The 19,959-nt window shown below is 39.6% G+C and overlaps 1 protein-coding gene across 3 annotated transcripts in view; it reads left to right on the top strand.

Annotated features, from left to right (window-relative positions):
* Positions 1 to 1,964: 1,964 nt before the first annotated feature.
* Positions 1,965 to 19,959, top strand: part of MON2 (MON2 homolog, regulator of endosome-to-Golgi trafficking) — an 80,493-nt gene continuing 62,498 nt past the window's right edge. For all 3 annotated transcript variants that reach the window (XM_050915048.1, XM_050915050.1, XM_050915049.1), the window contains exons 1-2: positions 1,965 to 2,093; positions 16,796 to 16,859. In XM_050915048.1, coding sequence (XP_050771005.1) covers positions 1,983 to 2,093; positions 16,796 to 16,859 — 175 coding nt within the window. In that variant the 5' untranslated portion in view covers positions 1,965 to 1,982. The remainder of the gene's footprint in view (positions 2,094 to 16,795; positions 16,860 to 19,959) is intronic.

Genomic DNA, 19,959 nt, shown 5'->3' with positions numbered 1-19,959 from the left:
ATCCTTAGGAAAATGCTTACTGGTTAAGCACGTAAATAGTTCTACTGAAGTGAACAGTCTTGGTTTTTTGTTTTTTTAAGCAAGCATATAAAAATCAAAGCTTTTGAGAATACACAGACCAATGCATTTTGAAAGCGTAACAATGTTACGGAATCATGGGTTTGATTTTACTGAACACAGGGGTGAAATCCTAATTCCTTGTCTGAAGACACATAAAGTTTGACCACCCAATTCAATTGTGCCAGTATTACACGCAGTTTTAAAAACTCACATCCATTTATCCAGTTCTGTCAAGTTAACAGCCAGATGATGTTGAAAATGATGTAAAAATAAAGATCTTAAAATAATAAATTACTCAGAAAGCAATCCTGCACTTTTTGTCTCATAAACCACACCTAAAGATTTATGTCTACAGGTGCAGTGTACAATGCTGTGCGAGCGGGAGCCTGTTTACTATATGATTTGCCATGTATCTCACAGTAAATGAACCCTAACATACAAGTAGGGATGCTCAAATTTATGAGAAGTTCTTTTCCCTTTTTTATTACAAGACACACACACAAAAAGATGAAAAGAAATCTGAGAACATTTCTGAATAAGACTGAAGACTTTGAAGAAAGTCCGAAGAAAACCCATTATTTAAAATAAAATTATTTTAAATAGTAAGGCAGTAAGAATTTATTCTCTGTTCTGATTCTTCATAATTTTTTTCAAGATTCTCAAGTTTAAAAACTACAGACTGTAGAAACTCAAGAATGTTTTCCAACTCCCTGGGTTTGTGGAAGGGCAACAGAACCACGCTGCGTTACAGGTAGGCAGCCACCGCAGTACAGGATTTACAGCAACCAGAAAATGGAAAAATAATTATTGCAGAGACCAAAACCTTTGTGCAATGTTAACTGTTCGATGATGGTGTCCTCCAGAAGGAAGGTCCCAGGCAGCGTTCAGGCTGCCTGGGAGGGAAGCCTTTGCTGTGGCTGAAGTTACACAGCGAGCATTACGACAAGCAACAGGTACTGCTTGCAGAGCTCATGCTCGTTGTTCGGGTGCCTGCTTTTGAAATGGGTTAAAAACAGCTGGTTGGAAAGCTTCTGGATTTCAGAGGGACATTGCTGGTGACAAGGAAGGTACCCGGGACCCGACTGCCCCCCTGTCCCCTTGTTTTTGCCCTGCTTGCGTTTATCTTAAACTTCTCAAGGAAGGATTCACTCTGGCTTCGCCTGGAGAAAACCACGGAAAGCTGCGTACGCACACGGGTGGCGAAGGGCACAAACCTTCACTCCTGCAGAAGCAAGCGAAGAACTTCACCACTCACAAGGAAAACATAACAGTCTGCCTCGATTTTGTTGGTTTTTTTTTTTAAATTGCATCCAGCGCCGACGTCCCCCCGAGAGCCGGACTCGGCGACAGGGGACTCCTCCACCCGCTCGGCGGGGGTGGTGGTTGCTGAAGACCACCTCCAGGGACCCGCGGCGAGGCCAAGGGTCTTCGCCGCCGCCGCCGCCCCCCCCCCCCTCCAGCTACTCTTCGCCAACGCCGCAGTTCGTCCCCTCCCCGCCGGCACCTCACCGGTGCTGGCGGCCCTCCTCGGCCCGGGCCCCAGCACCGCCTCCCGCCCCTTCATGCCGGCCCGGCGTGGTTTCAGTGACACAGCGGGGAAGGGGCAACGCTCCCCGCTCCGCCCAACTCGGGCCCGGGAGGCTGGGGCCGGGTGCCGCCTCCCGGCGGGCCGCCGCTCTCCCCGCCCCCGGGCCGTGTGTGCGGAAGCTGCCTGACGCGCGGCGCTGGCGGCGCCCGGGATTGTGGGAGCGGAGGGGGGGGGGCCCGCGGCGGTGGCGGCGGCGGCGGCGGCGCGGGGGAGGGGAAAGGGCCGGGGCCGCGGTTGACGGGTTCCGGTGTCGGGCGCAGACGTGTCGGCCGGGGCCGCGGAGCGAGAGGCGCTGCCCCTGCCCGCTCGGAACAGCGCCCGGCCCGGCGGCGCCATGTCCGGGACCAGCAGCCCCGAAGCCGTGAAGAAGCTGCTGGAAAACATGCAGGGAGACCTGCGGGGCCTCAGCCTGGAGTGCCGGAAAAAATTCCCCCCCGTTAAGGAGGTGAGGGGCGGGTTAAGCCGAGCCGGGCCGGGCCGGGCCGGGCGGCGGGCGCCGCTCCGGAGGGGCCTCCCTCGACGCGGGGCCCGGCCGGAGGGGAGGCTGCCGGCGTGCCCGTGCCCCCGCGCCCTCAGCCCGGTGCCGCTCCCGGTGGGGTCCGTCCTCCATGGCCGCGGGTTGCCGTGCGCTGTCTGTGCCGAGACGTGGCTTTGCCTGTCGTGTTTGTCTGTGGGTGGTTGTTTTTAATGCGTTATCGAGGCAGGGGACGTGGGCCGGGCTAGTTCTCCTCGGGGAGTGGGGCTGGGGAGATAGACGATCTGTTGACAGGGGCAAAATGGGGGCAGCCCCGCTTCATCCCCAGCGTCCTCCCGGGGGAAGAGACAAAGTTTGGCTTGGCTGTCTCGGCATCTCCTCACGGAACTCGCCCGAGGCGGGCTCGGTGCTGAGGGTTGGGGCGCACCGGCGGGCAGCACCTAGCGAGCGCTTCGGTAGCGGCTGGCCGGCGGCCGAGGAGGGGCAGCCCCGCCGGTGAGGGCCGTGCTCTGCCCCCGCCGGGGCGCGGCCGTCCCCCCGGCTGCGGCGGGAGCGCCTGGGGGCGCGGGGCCTCGCAAGTCTCCTTCCAGGTCTGGGTCTGACCCGTGTAACGAACACACACGCTTTCTGAAGTGTGGCTCCGGAGTCGGCGTGCGTTATTTCTCGCTATTGCACGTCTGTGTCTGCCGGTATTAACTGTGTGGATCGCTGGTGATCGCTGGTGTACCCCGTGATTTTGGGGTTATGTGGCTTTCCAACGGTATGGTTACAACCGAGGAAGCTTGGGAGACACAGAAGTTCAGGTTACTTTTTTCTCTCTTTTTAAAAATTCCATTGGTAAACTCATGCCAGTAGGATTATATGTTTTATTTTTTAAACGTCAGTTTACTCTGTGTGCAGTTTGAGACTTTAGTAATCTTGATGAGCAGGATTACTTTAATTGAAGGGCAATCAGAATTTTTGTAATTTAAAGTATACATTTTAACCATGTGTTTCTCTAGTGTGTTTACACAGTCAGTTTAACTTTTTCCTTATCACTTGCCATTTTAAAAAATATTTTTTCTACGCAATAGTGGGAGGAAAAATACTAACATATTAACTCAGATTAAGCTGCAGAACCAGAAAGGTGCCTGGGAAAATATGGTAAAGACTCTGTCGGTTTGGAAGAAAGGAATTACATATGTAATGTGACTTTAGTTCCAATTAAGTGATAGCATATTTAATATTGTATGAAGCAGTATACACTTTAACAGATGAATTGAAGCTAATGACTGTGCTTGTTTTAAAAGGCATGAAGCAACACACTGTAGCAGAGCATGTTGTATATGATTGTAGGTTGCAGAGGAATGCCCCTGTGTTTGAGAAATTGTGTGTGGTCATATGTAAATAAGAAAAAGTTGTGGTCGGTTGAACTGAAATCTGTGTGTTTTGGAGGGAGGCGGGGGTGCTTCCACTTTCTCCTGTGTATTACTGTATGACTGAGTAAGTTGTTTGGTCTCTGAACAAGCTTCCCTACTGTGTTAATGTTTACTTTCTTCAGGATCTACAAAGGAGATGGACAACGTAATTCTTCAGCTAGTATTTTTAGTAATGCTTCATTATATTTGCTATGCTGAAGGTTAGAGTAACTACTGCATGTGCAGTTCTTGATACTTGTTCAGCATGTTTATCGTATTCTTGTCTAAGTATGACTTTTGTGTTCCCTTTTACATCTCAACAGCAATTTGCATAGGTTACTTCATTAAAAACACTTAAAGTTTCTCACAGTTGTCTGGAGTTTGGGTAGATTTATGGAATAGTACTGGAAGGTGTTTATAAAGAGGTGGGACTCTTTCTGCTATGAGTTGTGGGCTCTTACAGAGAGGTCCGAGGTGAGAGCAGTCCTCCAGTAGGACGTATGATACAGTCGCAGGAAACGATCTTACTTCCTCACTTCTGGAAGCCATTTTTATTGTTCTAGTTTTAAAGGAAATGGGTGTCGTTTTCTGTCAAATCTCAGCTGCTAAACAGGTATTTTGATCACATGTATTTGGTCTGATCATGATTAGATTTGTCTGGAGTGATCAGAGGAATGGCATGTTCTTCTTACTGATTTGGAACAGAAGCAGCTTTTTAAACCATGTTTAAACACAGGCTTTTTAAAAAATTCCTACTACTTATGATCTCACTACTTACAGTGTAACTAGACTATCTTCATTGCTACCACATGCAATATAATTTATGAGTTTATCTTGCAGCTGATGTGTATGCTTTCATGTCACTTAATAAACTTATTGTACTGTGATAAAGCTGTTGAAAAACTACTAGTCCAAAATTAATAGTTATGAGCTGTATCATAGTTGTTAGATTTGCTAGGTACTTTATGAACGTAAACTGCTTCTAATAATCTTTCCAATTTCTGATGTAATCTAAAATTTTGCTCACAGCTATTTGTTATCGCCAGCCATTTCTAAAATGACTTGTCTATTCTTTTTTTTTGATTTTTATATTAATACTGTTAAAATTCTGCAAAATGAATTTAGCTGGTAACTTTGCTGCTGATAAAAGTAGTAGTGTAGTTCTCAATTCTACTTGTTGCTGAAATGATTAATTTTAGCAGATCTTTTTTTTAAGTCAATACTGTAAGGAGTTAGAAAGTGGTATGATCAGAAAAATAGAGTCTGTTTTTTTTTTAATTAAATAGGGTTTTAGTTTTCACTTTTTAGCATATGTTATTACAAACTAATGCCATATCTATTAGGTACAGAGAGACCAAAACTATATTAAATGATTCTTTGAACAGGCAGGTGGATGACACAGCTGAAGAGCTTTATCAGATTTTTTGGGGGGGAGGGAGGGGGGTGGGGATAGATGCAGCAGAAAAGGGGACAGCCGGCTGTGGGATCCCGCAGACTGTGGGATTTAGACCTTATCCTCAGTTAGGAGCTGGAGGTAAGGTCTTAAACCCTTATTGGAAATGGAACTTGAACTCTTCATTGTTTTAAGCACTTTCATCTGATATTTTTCTATTACTTCTGAGTCTGTAAAGTTTTCTTAGTAGGCCACGTTTATGTGGAAATCATGTAGTTGTAAGTCCAGTCGCTTACAACAGTGGATTCTGAGGTTTTTGCTGACTCTTTGATAATCTGTTAAGAAACATTGAAATTAATGAGTTTCTTCCAGTGTTAAACTTATGACACAAATATGTGGCAAACTTCCTTCCCCTTAGTTCGAGCTTTTAACTAAGAAATAACAGAATGTATTGTTGGCTCCAAAGCCATCCACACCTCATCTTTGCTCTGTATGACAAGTAATACCCGAGTAGGGTTTTCCTAGGTGGTGCCGCTTAATACATTGAGAATGGGAGCTGCAGAAAGCATCTGTGGGTTTGAAATTGTGTTGCTGATGATGTTTGGGGATTAACTAACGTGCCAGACTTATTTCTTAAGGGCGTGGGGAATACCAGTTACTATTAGACTTCAGACCCACGTCTGTTTGTTGCTAAGTGGTTTTTCTGTTTGATACTTCCTCAGATCAGCACCGACTACAGAAGTATGCTAAGCATGAAAGCTTTATTCTATGAACAAGGGGTGATTTGGTGGTTATGTCTGTGATATGCCAAAACTGTTTATATTGGCAGACGTACAAATAATGACATTGCTGAAAAATGTATTTGTATTTTCGCAATACATTTCTGTTTCCAGTTAGAAAAATAGACACCAACCACGGATGTGATAGAAGCTCTCAGGGCAAGTGTAAATTAAACAGTGTCTTTTGGAGCTTGAAATTACAGAGGATGAAGCAGTCTTTGGTACAGGCATCAGTTGTGCTCACGTTATCTTAAGTAATCTGGCATTTCTCCTAGAAAACAATACTACTTGGTCATCATTCTGTCATTTTTAATACGGTGGGCTCTAAGCTTTGCTCTGTACTAGAGAGCATTGTAATGCTTCTAACTCTGGACTGAATTACATGGCACATGCATAGAGCTTTGTAAACTATTTTAACCTGCTAGTGACTGGAGTTTTGATAGCCTGTGCTGGGTGTGTGGGAAGCTGGTGGTGCTCTCTTTAGTGAACTGGAGTAAGAATTTTGTCTTGTCACAAAATTGAAAATAGTTTAGTGTGCTAAATAGGTTACCTGCTGTTTCTTATTACTGAATGAAAATATTGTTCTGTAAGTTGCATCTGATTTGGTTAGATATTTTCACTGTGTAAGAAACCTTAGAAATACTAGGGGAAAATATTTATAATTAGCAGAAATAAGGGAGTTAAAAGGGAAAATAAGTATATCCAAAACATTCTTTTCGGCCTGAATTCCAGTCATATGTAACTCCCTTGTTGTTTACACAGATCCAGTCCAACTGTCTCAGCTTTCTAGTAGGCTTGTAGTCTCTACGTTGACTCAGGTTTTTTCTTGACTTTTAAATAGCAGTAAAAGCAAAATGAGCTTAAAAAAACACATGAAAAAAATTAACTCTTATCCGGCTTCCTGCACAGTTACAGGCACGCTTGTGCTGGGAGGGGAGGGGAGAGGGCGTGAGGGGTTGGGGCGGGCAGGGACTGCATCCTCCCGTGGCAGGATCAGCATGGCCTGGTTTAGACCCATCGTGGGACAGGGTGTGCCCTCTGCTTAGCAGTTGTGTAATGGATTGCATGTGTCTATATTTTAGGATGTTTCCTGCTGCGGTGATTTGGAATAGTAGGGCTGGAAAAAATAGTGTTCAGCTTCCCTCAACCTGGAAGAGCAGCACAGTTTTAGCTTCGAATACTTTGGTCAGTTGAAGTGCTCTCTTGAGACTCCTGAAAGACAGCTTTTGATAGCCTCTCTGTACTGTTTCTTTTCCAGATCTTTGTTTGAAACAGCAGCATTGTTTTTGTTTATTTATTGAGTTGTGTATGCCTTTGGCATACAGACATATTTTTGAAACTGTATTGTAAATTAATTTGCTATATCTAGGAAAAATAATAGAATCCAATTTTGCAATCTTGTTTTCCTTCTTTTATAAAGTAACTCTACTTGCAGGCAAGTAACGTTACAAAATTCTTTGGGTAAAAGTTAAAGAATCCAGGTTCGAGTGACTTCTGGATAAAGCGAACTTTAAATTATTTAATTACAGTAGAAGTGGTGTGGGCTAGCTGAGCCAAGAGATAGGATTTGCCCTTTCTGAGGGGCTGTCTGGTGTGTTCTGTGAACAAAGGTTTTATTCATACATTTCTTCCCTTGGAGTCCGCTCCTGTCTGCACTGAGTGACATACATGACAGTTTCATTCCCTGGGTTAAATAATTCTCGTTTTGGAATGCTGAGCCTGAACACATCATAGGGCTAATGTGAAAAAATTAGTTGGGAAGCTTGTCCTTTTAGGGAACCTCTCTGATGTCATTGGGTGGCTGTATGAAACTAAATATGAGGATGTATTGCAAAATTTAAACATATGTCACAAAGATACAGATCAGTTAATTGGGTTTATAATGTTGAAGTGATCATTAGGATTCCTAATGCAGCTGGAAGGAACAGTTAAAAAATATGTGTGAATATTAGCTGTTTGTTCTGTAACAGTAACAATATTTTAGAAAAATCTGTTGAATGTAGTGCAGTACACAAATTGGAGAAGGCTAAGAAAGAAAATGACATGCTGAAATGCCTGTGATTTGGCCGTTTGAGTCGCTTGATGTATTACCGGCATTGAATGTTTTTTGAGAGCCCTGTGTTCATGCTACTCTAGCGGTAAAAAGATGAGCCAAATGGACCTGGCAAAGAACAAACATTTGTACATAGACCATTTTCTGTAGGAGTAACCAAGTTTTCGGGTTTCCTGCTTTATTTTTTTGAGTAAAATGGATTAAATAATTCTGACACTATAGCCTACAGGGAACTTAACCTATGCTGAACTTTCCAGGTTGGTTAATTTTCAGATCTTCACAGCATTAGTTCAGAGGGATGCAAATACTGTAGAGTTTTTTGTTTGCTTTAATGAGTATTCACTTAACTAATATTTTAAAGGTTCTTTTGAAATAGAGAAACTATGCTCTGTAAAATGCATATTGTCATAGTTAGGCAGCTTGGACTCAAGCATGTGTTTTGTGCATGTGACTGGAGATTATTCTATAGCATTCTTTAGTTGCCAGCCCGTAGCTGAGCTGGTAACTTGAAACAGGTCATCCCTAATATTTCCGACAGTTCCTTTTATAATTCCTGATCTTTACCAATTGCTGTGTCTGCTAGCTTCATGATTGGAATCCATTAATTTTACAGGTTTTTTTTAATTCAATATTGATCTGTGTACAGTGGTATTTTTTCAAAATTATGTTTTTAAAAGTGTACTGTTATGTTTCTAGGGGACCATCATCTATTCAAATGTGTTCTAAGCTTCAAGATTTATTATAAATCCTAAATTTCATGTCCTCATTTTAGTCTTTGGTAAGAAATGTCATGTGTTCAAAAATGATTCACATCATGCACATAGACCCAGTTTCTCCATCTTGTAATACCTTGCAATTTAATGAAGGAAAAAAATGACTAAAATTTTCTGTGTCTCGGTCTATCTGTAAACTTTTTAAGTTAAGACTTCAGTGCAGGATTAAGGTGCCTAACTTCAGGTGTCTAAGCTCCCTTCATTGATTGTGCAGGCTTGGTTTGTTATGGAAATACTGTCAATAGAGCTGAATAGCTATTCAGAGGACCTTGTAGTCAGGGGATTGATTCACTCTGTCACCTACATGTTAGGTATCTTTACCACTTGAGATACATTAATGTTTCATCCTTGGCTTCCAGCAGCTGGTCCAGAAGAGCATGGGTCGTCTTCTGTCTGCATGTAGTTGTCTCGGATACAGAGGTCTAAGCTTAGACCTCTGTATTGAGCCCCTACTAGCGGGTCAGCTGAATTAGCTTAAGGAGAGGCTTTAAGAATTAAGGAGCATTCAGTAGAGAGTAAATCTCCATTGTAATGGAAGTCTAAATATTTAAATTTGTGCATCTTAATCTCTGATTTAATCCCCACCTACCTTCTGTGGCTTCCTGAAGATTATACAGGAAACCTGTAATAGAAGTTGGAAATTCTTGGTGACTCCAGTTCTCAACTAGTGCCCACTGTCAACTCTTGTTTCTTTTTACCAGGTGCCAGGCAAACAGTCATTGCTGTCTCTGACTGGGTGACTCTGAATATAGTATTTGTGGCAAAGCCTCAGGAGGTTCCTGGTCCCATCTGTTCTGATCAACAAGCTGAAGGCGAAATTAGTTTGAACTTCAAGTGTCAGTCTCCTAAAGCTCTGAAACAGGATGTTGGTGGTTTGTTTTTTTTTTTTAATGTAGAATGATGATTGTTGTGACAAAAGTATGTAATGAAAATTCAAGTGCTCTATTTCAGTGATTAATAGTCAGTTGTGTTGTACTTGACAGATCACTCAGAAATCCATTAATGGTAGACATGGGCTCTCTGAAGATATCCATACACTATATATATAAATATTCTGTATTAATATTATATATATAATATAGTGTGTATATGTATAATTTATATATAATATAATACAAAATACAGGGTACATCCTGATTCTGTCTGACTGTGGAAGAGAAGTATAACTTAAGAATTTGTTACTAATTGGCTGTGTTTCTTCTATATCAAGTCCTGGTTAGCTTTTTTCCTTTATGCCTACATCAGTGCTGTTCAGTAATGAGTTGTTTTATGTTATTAATTCTGATTTGTTCTGTTGATTTATATGTGATAGTTTTTCCAGCTGAGGTGTAATATTTTGATTGTCAAATGAAAACTCCTGATATTAAATATTTGTATTTCATTATCTTTACCTCCACATTCACGTCAAGTGAGGTACCTCCAGAGGCAACAGCTCTAAAGCAATTTGATAACATTGGCACCTCTCCTGGCATTATTGACGATTAACCTTCAGGATTCTGAATTGGCTGCTGATACTGCAAACTGACAATTTCAGAAGATTAATGGACCAGAGGAGTAGTCACTCCGGTCAAGTGAAAGAGCACTTGTAATATGAGGGCAACTAATATAGTTGTACTAAAGCTGGAAATGAACAAGGTTGTGTGTTTTTTAAAAAAAACAAAAAACAAACTGCAATATCATAGACCTTGAATTGGTGGAGAAAGTGTGTAATAGAATCAGTTAATGCTTTTAATTTTTTCTCAAAGTATTGGAGTTCTGGTAATTGAGAATGGGACCGTCCTTGAGTAAAGTCAAGTCTAGCAGGAATTAGTTTGCTATCTTCAACTGTTGTTGTGCCTGTTGTTGGGATCAGAAATGTATGCTATTTATTTCCTTCATTGAGCACAAGTAGATCATGATGTAGAATAAACCAGAGCAATTTTGCTTCTGTCTCAGGTAAAGTGTGAACAGCTGAAGAAACTACTTTGTATATGAATATAGACTGATGATCTGTTTGCAATTTCTTGTCTTTATATGCTAAATAAAGATAATACAGACAAAACCAGCAAATATATTAATTTTTTTTTTAAAGTTAATCAGGCTGTTCAACAATTCATGTAAATCACACATTCCAGACTTAAAAAATTGGAAAACTGTAGCTGGTTTTGTATTGAATGTTTTGTGATAGTGAAAGTGGTTTACCAAAATACAATTTTCAATTTATAGGAAAATTAATACTATTTTACCATGATTGCTAAGATTCTGTGGAAGAAAATTACAGTGAGAAACTTGTACAGGAATTGTAGAATATGAAGTGATTTGAAAGGAGCATTATTGCGTTCGGTGTTCCCTGCTTTCTTTCTCTACTTGTACATATATCCAGGATGGAGCACACATCTGAACATCGATTGCAAACCGCTTCGTGTTCACTGCAGCCTCCCTTTAGGAAGCCATGGACATGAAGACCTCCCCTTAGTCTTGTCTTTTTCAGGCTGAACAAGTGCAGCTCTTACAGCATCTCCTTATCTATTGTTCTCCATCCCCCATCTGTCTTGGTAGACCTCCAATGAACTTGCTCCATCATGTCAATGTCTTTCTTGCACTGGGGAGGCTACAAGTGGTCATGTTACTCTAGCAGCAGTCCCACAAGAGCCAAAGAGAGGGAAGGACTCTCTTCCCTCGACCTGCTGCCTATGTTCTTGCCAGTACAGCCCAGCATGCAGTTGGCCACCTTTGTTGCAAGGGCTCACTGCTGGCTCTTGGTTCCACTTTGTTGTCCACCAGGACCCTGGGTCATTTGCTGCAAAGCCAGCCCCCAGCCTGTACTGGGGCTGTACATGGGGCTGGACATTGCATTGGCCTTTGTTGAACTTCATGAGGTTCGTACCAGCCCATTTCTTGGCCTATCTGGGTTCCTCTGAATATGCACACACCCACCGCAGAATGTTGAACAGTATGCTGAATTTTATATTTTTCCGCAGACTCTATGCCTTTATCCAGGCTGCTAATAAAGATGTTAAATGGTATTAGGCCCAGTATCTATCCCTGAGGAGCACCACTAGTAACTGGTTACCAGCTGGACTTTATACCATTTGTAATGACCCTTTCAGCCAATTTTCCACCCACTTTTACTGTTCACTTCTCCATATCTCACCAATTTGACTATAAGGATACAATTGGAGATGGCATCAAAGGCTTTGCTATAGTCAAGGTATAAAGTTTGTAGTGCACTCTGCTTACCCACACAGCCCATCATCTCATTGTAGAAGGCAGTCGGGTTGGTGAGGCTCATGTTAAACTCATGTTGGCTGCTCCTAATCATCTTCTTGTCCTGTACGTTCCTAGAAATGGCTTCTAGGAGGATTTGTTCCATAACATTCCCAGGGAGTGACGTGAAGCTGACTGGCCTGTAGTACCCTGAAAGCTCTTCCCTGCCCTCTCTTGAGATGTGTGTGGTGCTTATCTCTCCTCAGTCATGAATAACCTTCCCCAGTCACTGTGACCCTGATAGAGGGTGTCCTTTCAATGACATTGGCCCTTGGGTGCATGGACTTCTATGTGTCCTGTGGACTTAAGTACTTGGTTGAGGTACTCCCTGCCTGTATCTGCCTTTACAGCAGGTGGTGCTCCATTCCCGGAGACTCTGCTGGTAGGCTTTACTCCAAGCCAATAGCATGTGAGCAAGCTCTAATCCTAATACATTAAATCATTCAATATAATAAATCCCTGTGAGTTCACAGTGCTGTCAGATCAGAACTGACATTTCACCAGTTTAAATCATAGGTAGAATGAGCATGTATAAAAGAGAAGGGTCTGAGTAGGCATTGTACTTCTGGGGAGGAAGATAAAAATACAGAAGACAAGTACAGTGCTTTTTCACACAAATGTGGTATACTCGAGTGCTTTCATGAGGTTGATCTAGTGTGGAGCTTTTTGTGAGTGTGTCCTTTTCCAAATAATAGTTTAGCAGTACAGTAATGGTCCAGAATGTGCTTTTGCAAAGCAAGCCAGAATAACAATGAAGTGAAACTGTACCTTAGACAGGAGGATCTCTTATCTAAACTATTGGATATAGGGTTAGTGTTCCAGTTGGAAAGGCAGATAATGATGAATAGAAAAAAAATTGCTCTTTTTATTTCACATACTAGATGTGGAAGTGACCATAGATGATATACATTACTCTCATCCAATCTTAGTGAAAGGTTGGCAAACAACGTAATGTAAATACCAACACAGACCATCATTCCTGAAAGCATTCCTGAATGCTGTTCTTTTTAGAAGAGAGAAATCAAAAGCTTGTGTTGTAAGAGCTGCAAACCTTACAGCAATTTTGGTATCTCTGGAGATAGCAATTTGCTCTGAACACACAATCAAACAAATGGTCATTCAAAGCACTAGCAGTGGAAATTCTTTATTTTATTAACTTTTGGTAACAATACTATCACATTTAGGAGTTCATACAAAAATATATTTAACGTTAGATCCGTCCTTAGTAGAAATTAGCAATGCCTGGTTGTTACATTAAATATCTTTATGTGTATATGTAATTTTTGTTAAAAAAAAAAAAAATGTGCTGACTTCTGGTCCTAATTGTGAGATACCAGTTTATTTGAAGATCAGCAAATTGATCCTTTTAAAAACCTTTTTAAAAACCCTTTTTTGAAACTTTTTAAAAATTGCTGATACGGCAGAGACAGTGGGTGTGTTTTCACTTTCTGAAAAGGTTCACTGGTAAGAGAGAGATTCAAGATCAGAATTTTGTGTCATCTTTCCCTTATGAAAAGTTAACTATGTTGTTATTTTTCAATGAAAGAAGGGTAGCTCTTTCATGTTTACCCCAGAGTAAGGGCAAATCCATAGGGATTACTGTGAAGCAACTATGTGCTGTCAGACCACATCCCAGCTGACCCCTCTGGTACCTTGCTTGCCCCTCCATGTACATTGCAATAGAGGTCCATGATATCTTTGCCTGCGAGAAGTAAACTGCTAAATAATTATACAGTTAAGTGTTCAAGCATATGCCATGCCCTTACTCCTTGTGGCCGTTCTTGGGCTGCCAGGTAACATTATTATGATCGTGGAGTTAACTTTAGTGGTATCTTTCAGTAACGTAGACTGTCAGCTGCAGTTGGGTTTGAGAGCTTCCACAGTGTCCCTGAAAGACAGATTTGAGGAACCAGTGCCTTTCAGATGCACTTATTGCTCTGCTGCGGGTATGGGTGGCTTCCCTTTACATCATTGTGAGAGTCAATTTCTGTTCTTCATGAATATTTCCCCTCCCCAAAGTGAGTGCTGTAGTTGCTTCAGCACAAACATGAAGCAAAACTCAATAATGGCAAGTGTGTGTTTGAGACATTTTGTTTCAGTTCATTTCACAGTTATTAAAGTAGCAGAATAGGAAATCTAATTGATGGAAGGTTTCAGGTGCACTTGAGTTTTGTTATGTTACAGGAATTATGTGTATTTGCTTCTTTTTAAACTTAAAGAGATAACTGACTTGCTCATTAGACTACTATTAACTGTGGTGCTAAGGGAAACTGATGTTACTTTTAAAAGTGGTGACTGCTTATAAAACACGGTGCCTTATATTTGTGTGAAAGTAAATTATCATAGTTGTACCCATAAATACACAGTATGATGCTGGCCATCTCCTTGATTAGTATTTTTATAAGATCCTTTTCTAATGGGGCAGTGTCCTGGAGAGTGCTGTAGTAACTGATGTAAATGTGTAAACTTAAAATCTATTAATATCTCTTTTAATTTGCCAAGTTAAATTGATGCAATCCAAATACACTTTTATATTGATGTATACAGAATAGCCAGATAACTGTTTATAGTCTCATTTTTTCTACCGGTTATTTGTGATCAACTGAGGTAATTTTTTGTAAATGTTAATATGTGGTCTTTTTTACATATACAGTGGAGTACTGGGGTTTTTTTTGTAGGATGTGTGCAGTGTAATTAGTTTTTAACTGTAAACATTTTGAATTGGGATTCTAAATAGAAACCATAGCATAATGCAGATAATCATAGAACTTTCTATATCTCATGGAGAAAAACTATGTGTTATATTCAGAGCAGTAGTAAAAAGTCTAATAGCTGTTGTTTTGTTTTACCTTAGTTTTTAAAAAATATATGCTATTTTATATAAAGCTAGCATGGAAACAACTAACTGGGAGACATTATGTTGGAAATAATTTTTTCCTTCTTTGTGCAGAGTGCACGGTGTTTGCAAATGTCACGCATATGGACAGGCTTAATATTTCTTTGATTCAGAGTGAGTTTGTCGCTCCTGGCAAGAAAGAAATCGATTGCCAGTAGATGTGATGAGGTTTAGTTTGAAGATAATTGAAGTTGGACTGTGACAAATCCTTCATATTAATTAATAGAAACAATTTGTTGTGACAAGACCCCCCCCTAATTAGCTGACAATTTATAACTGAAGAAGAACGGGAATTGACTTAAAACTTAAGACACTTCAACACATTAAGTTAATGTAATTAAAATAAATGAGAACTGCATTTAGCACTCCTCACTTTAATTATTTGAAAGATATATTTGCATGTGGCTTTGTGCTCATTTGAGCGTGCTATATGTTAGTTCAGGCACTGTGGATATCATTCTGACTATATTTTTAGAGTAGAAACACTATGTTCAGCAAAGCTTAAATAATTCTCCAGAATTTCACAAATCTTAAATGATCTTAAGGCAGTGTTTAGTCTTTCTGTGTTGTTTTGGGAAATAAAAAAAAAAAAAATTGAAAATTTCAGTTCCGCCTTTCTAATTTAGCTATTTTGAGAAATATGTATATCAACTCTTAATTAAAATATTTGATTATGAATTTACACAGTCATCTTAACCCGACTTTCTGGGAAACCTTGTTGGAGTAGTGTTTTGATGAAGGGGGAATATTACTACTTGGTAGGACTTTGTGTACTGTCACTTTCATATTTCTGCTGCCACAGCTTGTCTGCTTCTCTAATCTGTTTTATATAGTGATGGCACACTTCTTTGAATAGTAGTATCAAAGGAAAAATGGAAATGTTTAGTGTGGGAAGTACACAGAAATACGAAGCTGAAATAAAAGGGGAAATGTACTTTCGAATTTGTCAGAACAGTATTTTCCAGCAATTTGCGTCCAATTGTTTGGGAAAACCTGTTGTATTTATTTCGGTGCACAGTGTATTGAACATGATTTCTTTAATTGTTTCCAGAGGTTTATAGCATAGTAATGGAATTAAAAAATGGAAAGGCGCCATTTGCAATGTATTTTTGTGTTTTGTACACAAAACTTGTCAGAAATCATAATTTCGAAATGCAAAGCCTCATTCTTATATTTTCAGTTTGGCTTGATTTCATTAGAGGACGTGACTTTAGTGATTGATGCTGGGAAGCGTTTATGGACAATTGAAGAGAGAATTGCTGTTCCCTCGCAGCAGTATGTGATCTCCTTGGTGGGCTGCTCGCCTCTGCAGCACCTGGTTGTCGTCCAGCCAGTCTGTGCACACGCGCCCCCCAACCTGCACCTCTGCAGCCCCGGGTCCTGCTGAAAGAGGTGCATGAGGGAGAGGAGGATGCTGTTGGTCTGTCAGGTCAGACTTACAGGGAAAGGGGAGGAACTGTTGGTGTGGATTATATGGCGTGTCGGGAAGAACGGAGAGTGTTGTTAGGAAGGCTTCTTCGTGGTACTACCCTGGGATAATTTGTGTAGGCCATTGGGGATACAAAATCCATGGGAAAATGGGTTTCATTCTGATACTTGTTAGTGAAAGTGTTAGCTTTTAAACGGCAAGTACTGCTACCCAACTGGAAGAACAATAACAATATTCAAGTGTCGTGTACCACATCCAGTTTATTAACTGGATTTCACTGCTTAAGTGTTAAGCATTGATATAATTACTGATGTTCTCAGTTTCTTCAGCATTTCAACCCAATGAATGTGACAGATTATATATCATGGTAATTGTTTCACAGTTTGAAACTGTACAGAGACTATGTAACAGTTTTTTTGTTTACTACTGAGTTTTCTTTGCATTCATAGGACTGGAAAGTAATACAATGAGAATCGTGATTTCTAAAAATTCTGAACCACAGAATATACCCCTTCCTGTGGAATTCTGGAAAGGAATCCCAGGAGCTATAAAGATTTCACTTCTGCATTAGCTCTGCTTACTGAAAACACTACAAAAATTTTTTTCTCTGAGTCTATACATTTTTATTTATCTTCAATATTATTATTTCTTTCCAGATATTGATGTATGAAATAGCATCTAAACTACTTATTTTCTTCTCTTCCAGGCTGCTGAATCAGGAATAATAAAAGTGAAAACAATAGCTGCACGGAACACTGATATTTTAGCAGGTAATTATTTGCAACGCAATGGGAAAAATAAACTTGTGTTACAGATCAAAATGTTAAAAAGATGTCTTGGATGTGTGTAATAATTCTACATATCTTTTAATGTGTGCTATATCAGTGATGCTTTACTTTTGGGCACCTAGCAAAAAATCCAGTGGCATGAGAATTTTTTAATACTACTTGTCTTTCATGTTAGTGCTATACTGATGCTGAGCAAGGTCTCCATTTTCAATTGTAGCTCTACAAAAGTAATCATCCACTTAGAAAAATAGTATGAATTACTTAGACTCCAAATTCTCGATGTTTTATTCGCTGTCTACGTTCACCACAGCTGTTGTTGAGTGCTCTGTGTGGAGTTCTGCAGTATGATCCTCATCTGTGTGTTTAGTATGAGAGTCTAGCCTTTGGAGACTTGTACCTGGCAGGCAAAAATCCGTCTTAATCTGAGACAAGGTCATTCAATTTAAGATGGACCATTGCCTTGAGGGAGTTGCAGCTTTGTAAGTGCTTAAAACAGTATCTCTGACTTTCTTCAGCTTTATTAAATAGCATGTAAATTGGTGGTTTCTTGCCAATTGCTGGTAAAGCCTTTGGCCAGGTTTAAATGTCCCTGTATTAATATTTGAGTATCTACCCCAGCTGTAGTCAAAATCCTTAAAATGCTAAATTATTTGAAAGGTCCAAATGAAATAGATGTAAAACTATTTCTTGTTTTGAGGTATGTAAATCAGATATTGGTAAGGAGGCACTTTCTAGAATTATTTGAAGTAGCAGTCCCGCCCCTCAATATTTCACTTTAATGCCTCTTTTTTATTTGTTTATTTTCTTTGTTTTTACTGCTGTCATGAATGCTGACATAAGTGGGAAAACTATGCCAGGTAATGTCAGCTATATCAAAATACAAAAATGAACAAGAGAAATCTCTAGTTAGCCATTTGGGAAGCTGTCAACATTCTTTGGTGTATTACTGTGTAAATAACTTTGTATTTTAGAAAGCTAGTTTGTAATCCTGCAAAATTCTTTGTTTTTTAATCTTCATTTCAAAGTGAAGAGATGTGAAAGATCATTGATTTTGGGCATGGATAGGCAGTCTTTACTTGTATCTTTTTGAGGGAGTATTTTCTGGTAGTTGGTCAAATTTTGTAAGTACTTTTCCTTTGGAAGGTTTAAACTAGAATGTAGTTAGTATTTATTTCATTCATCAAAAAAACTGCGCAGATTTGTTGTTATGAGGTTTGGAAAACCAACAGGTCCTAAAGTTATTTTGAATAGTTAATCTTTGCTGATAGGATAATAACTTTTTTCCCAGTAAGAAACTATGGAACAGAGGGGAACACATACTTTGCGTGCACATAATCCTAACATTCCACAGTTTAAACATAATGCCATTAAACAGTCCCAATTCTTTATGGACTCTTGTATTTTTTGAGCTATCAGTTATAACTTAATCTTGTAGATAAGTTAATGTCAAGATCTCTGTTGTCTCCTATCTGCTATTTACAATTTTTTTGGAGGAAGATAGTATGTATACTTTAGTAATAATAAAGCTGCGAAAGGCTACTGTAATTGTGAAATCTAGTGAAGTAGATACTTTTTGACAGCTAGATGATTTAGGAGCATTTACTAGACATTCTAGTAATCCAAATAAATATTTTGATGAGGATATGATTTTTCTTTATATTTTGATGTAAACTGTCATTTCACTAAAATAAATAAGAACAACTGTATCAGATTGTTTTGAGTAAGCTGACCTGATGCTTTCTTGAAGCATTACCCTGTGTAGTATTACAGTTTTTAGGAAAATAGATGCAATCTTAAAATCTTTATTATGTCTGGTGAGATGTGTTTAACTTGCCAGAACTCTGAGGTCATTGATCTAACTTCTTTCTTTCTCTTGGAAAAGTTAAGTTGAGCAGTTTCAAAGTCTTCATTCTTGGCAGTCTGTATGTGCTTTATAATTTATTTATGAAGATTTAAGTAATTCCAAAAGAGAAGTCAGCTTGTGCTTTATATCACAGGAGATAAGTCTGAGAAGTTATTTCCACGTGGCTCTGAGATGTGCAATTCATACTTTTGTTTTAGAAGTTCTTTTAAAAAATTAGAATTATAATCTTGCTGATGGAATGAAGGAGTAAGTTTTAGTTTCCCAAAACTTCTTTTTTGATGTGGTTCATTATGATAGATTTCTTTTTTAGTATATTCTTACATAATTTTGGTAGCAAAATGGAAGCAGACCTCGATATAAGAAACTTTTTGTGTATTTTAAGACTGAAGCTAATATAATGATTGGTACCAAACCAGATCTGCAAAACATTAATTTTTCAGCTTCATAAAGTAAAAATCCTTGTATAGGTCCTATTGTGAGATTATTGGTTTTAATGGATTATAGGAAAAATACTGTGAAAGGCTTAAATTTTTCTTTGTCTTGTTATTTGTTAACTCTCATGCCATTTTTGCCATTCAGAACTTTATCATGAGTCTTATGTTAAGGATAAATGTTTTGTGGTTATCTTTTTCAAAATTTTGCTTTCTTCTTTCTGCTTGGTGGTTAGAATTTGGTGGCAATTCAGAAATTTACATGAGTGAAGAAGCATTTGTGCCCCTGTTAGAGTGAGCTGTCTAGGCTCTATTGGCCATGTGTCGTAGGTGTTCATAGACTATAAAGGCAGCTTAGACATCTAGCTCACGTGTAGACACTGACAATTAGATGTGTAAATTACATGTCTTAATCGGGAACAAACTTCCGGTTTTGATGAAGTAGCTAATGTTTTGTTTTTAATTTGAAAATCGTGGAGTGTTTCGTAAGAGAATGGTATTGGTGGATATGGTTTATACTGTGTATTTTAAAAGCAGGTTTATTTGCCTCGTAGTTAAGTTAAACTGTTAACAATCTGCTTTGATTTCAAACAGGCAGTGAACCTATGTATTCATTCACATTTATGCTGACATTTTAATTGTTTTTGATTAGGCATTTGGTGCAAGGTCAGCCTCTGTCAACTGGACATAGAGCCTGTACTGGCTCTGAAGAGGCTGATGAAACTATTTACTGTGTATGTGTTACTATCACCCTGTAAGAACTATTACCTTATAGAAAGTTGGCATC

This window comes from Gymnogyps californianus, chromosome 1 (genome assembly GCF_018139145.2).
Source record: "Gymnogyps californianus isolate 813 chromosome 1, ASM1813914v2, whole genome shotgun sequence".
Taxonomy (NCBI): Eukaryota; Metazoa; Chordata; class Aves; order Accipitriformes; family Cathartidae; genus Gymnogyps; species Gymnogyps californianus.
Note: the sequence above shows the minus strand (reverse complement) of the source record. Positions and strands in the feature narration are given on the sequence as shown.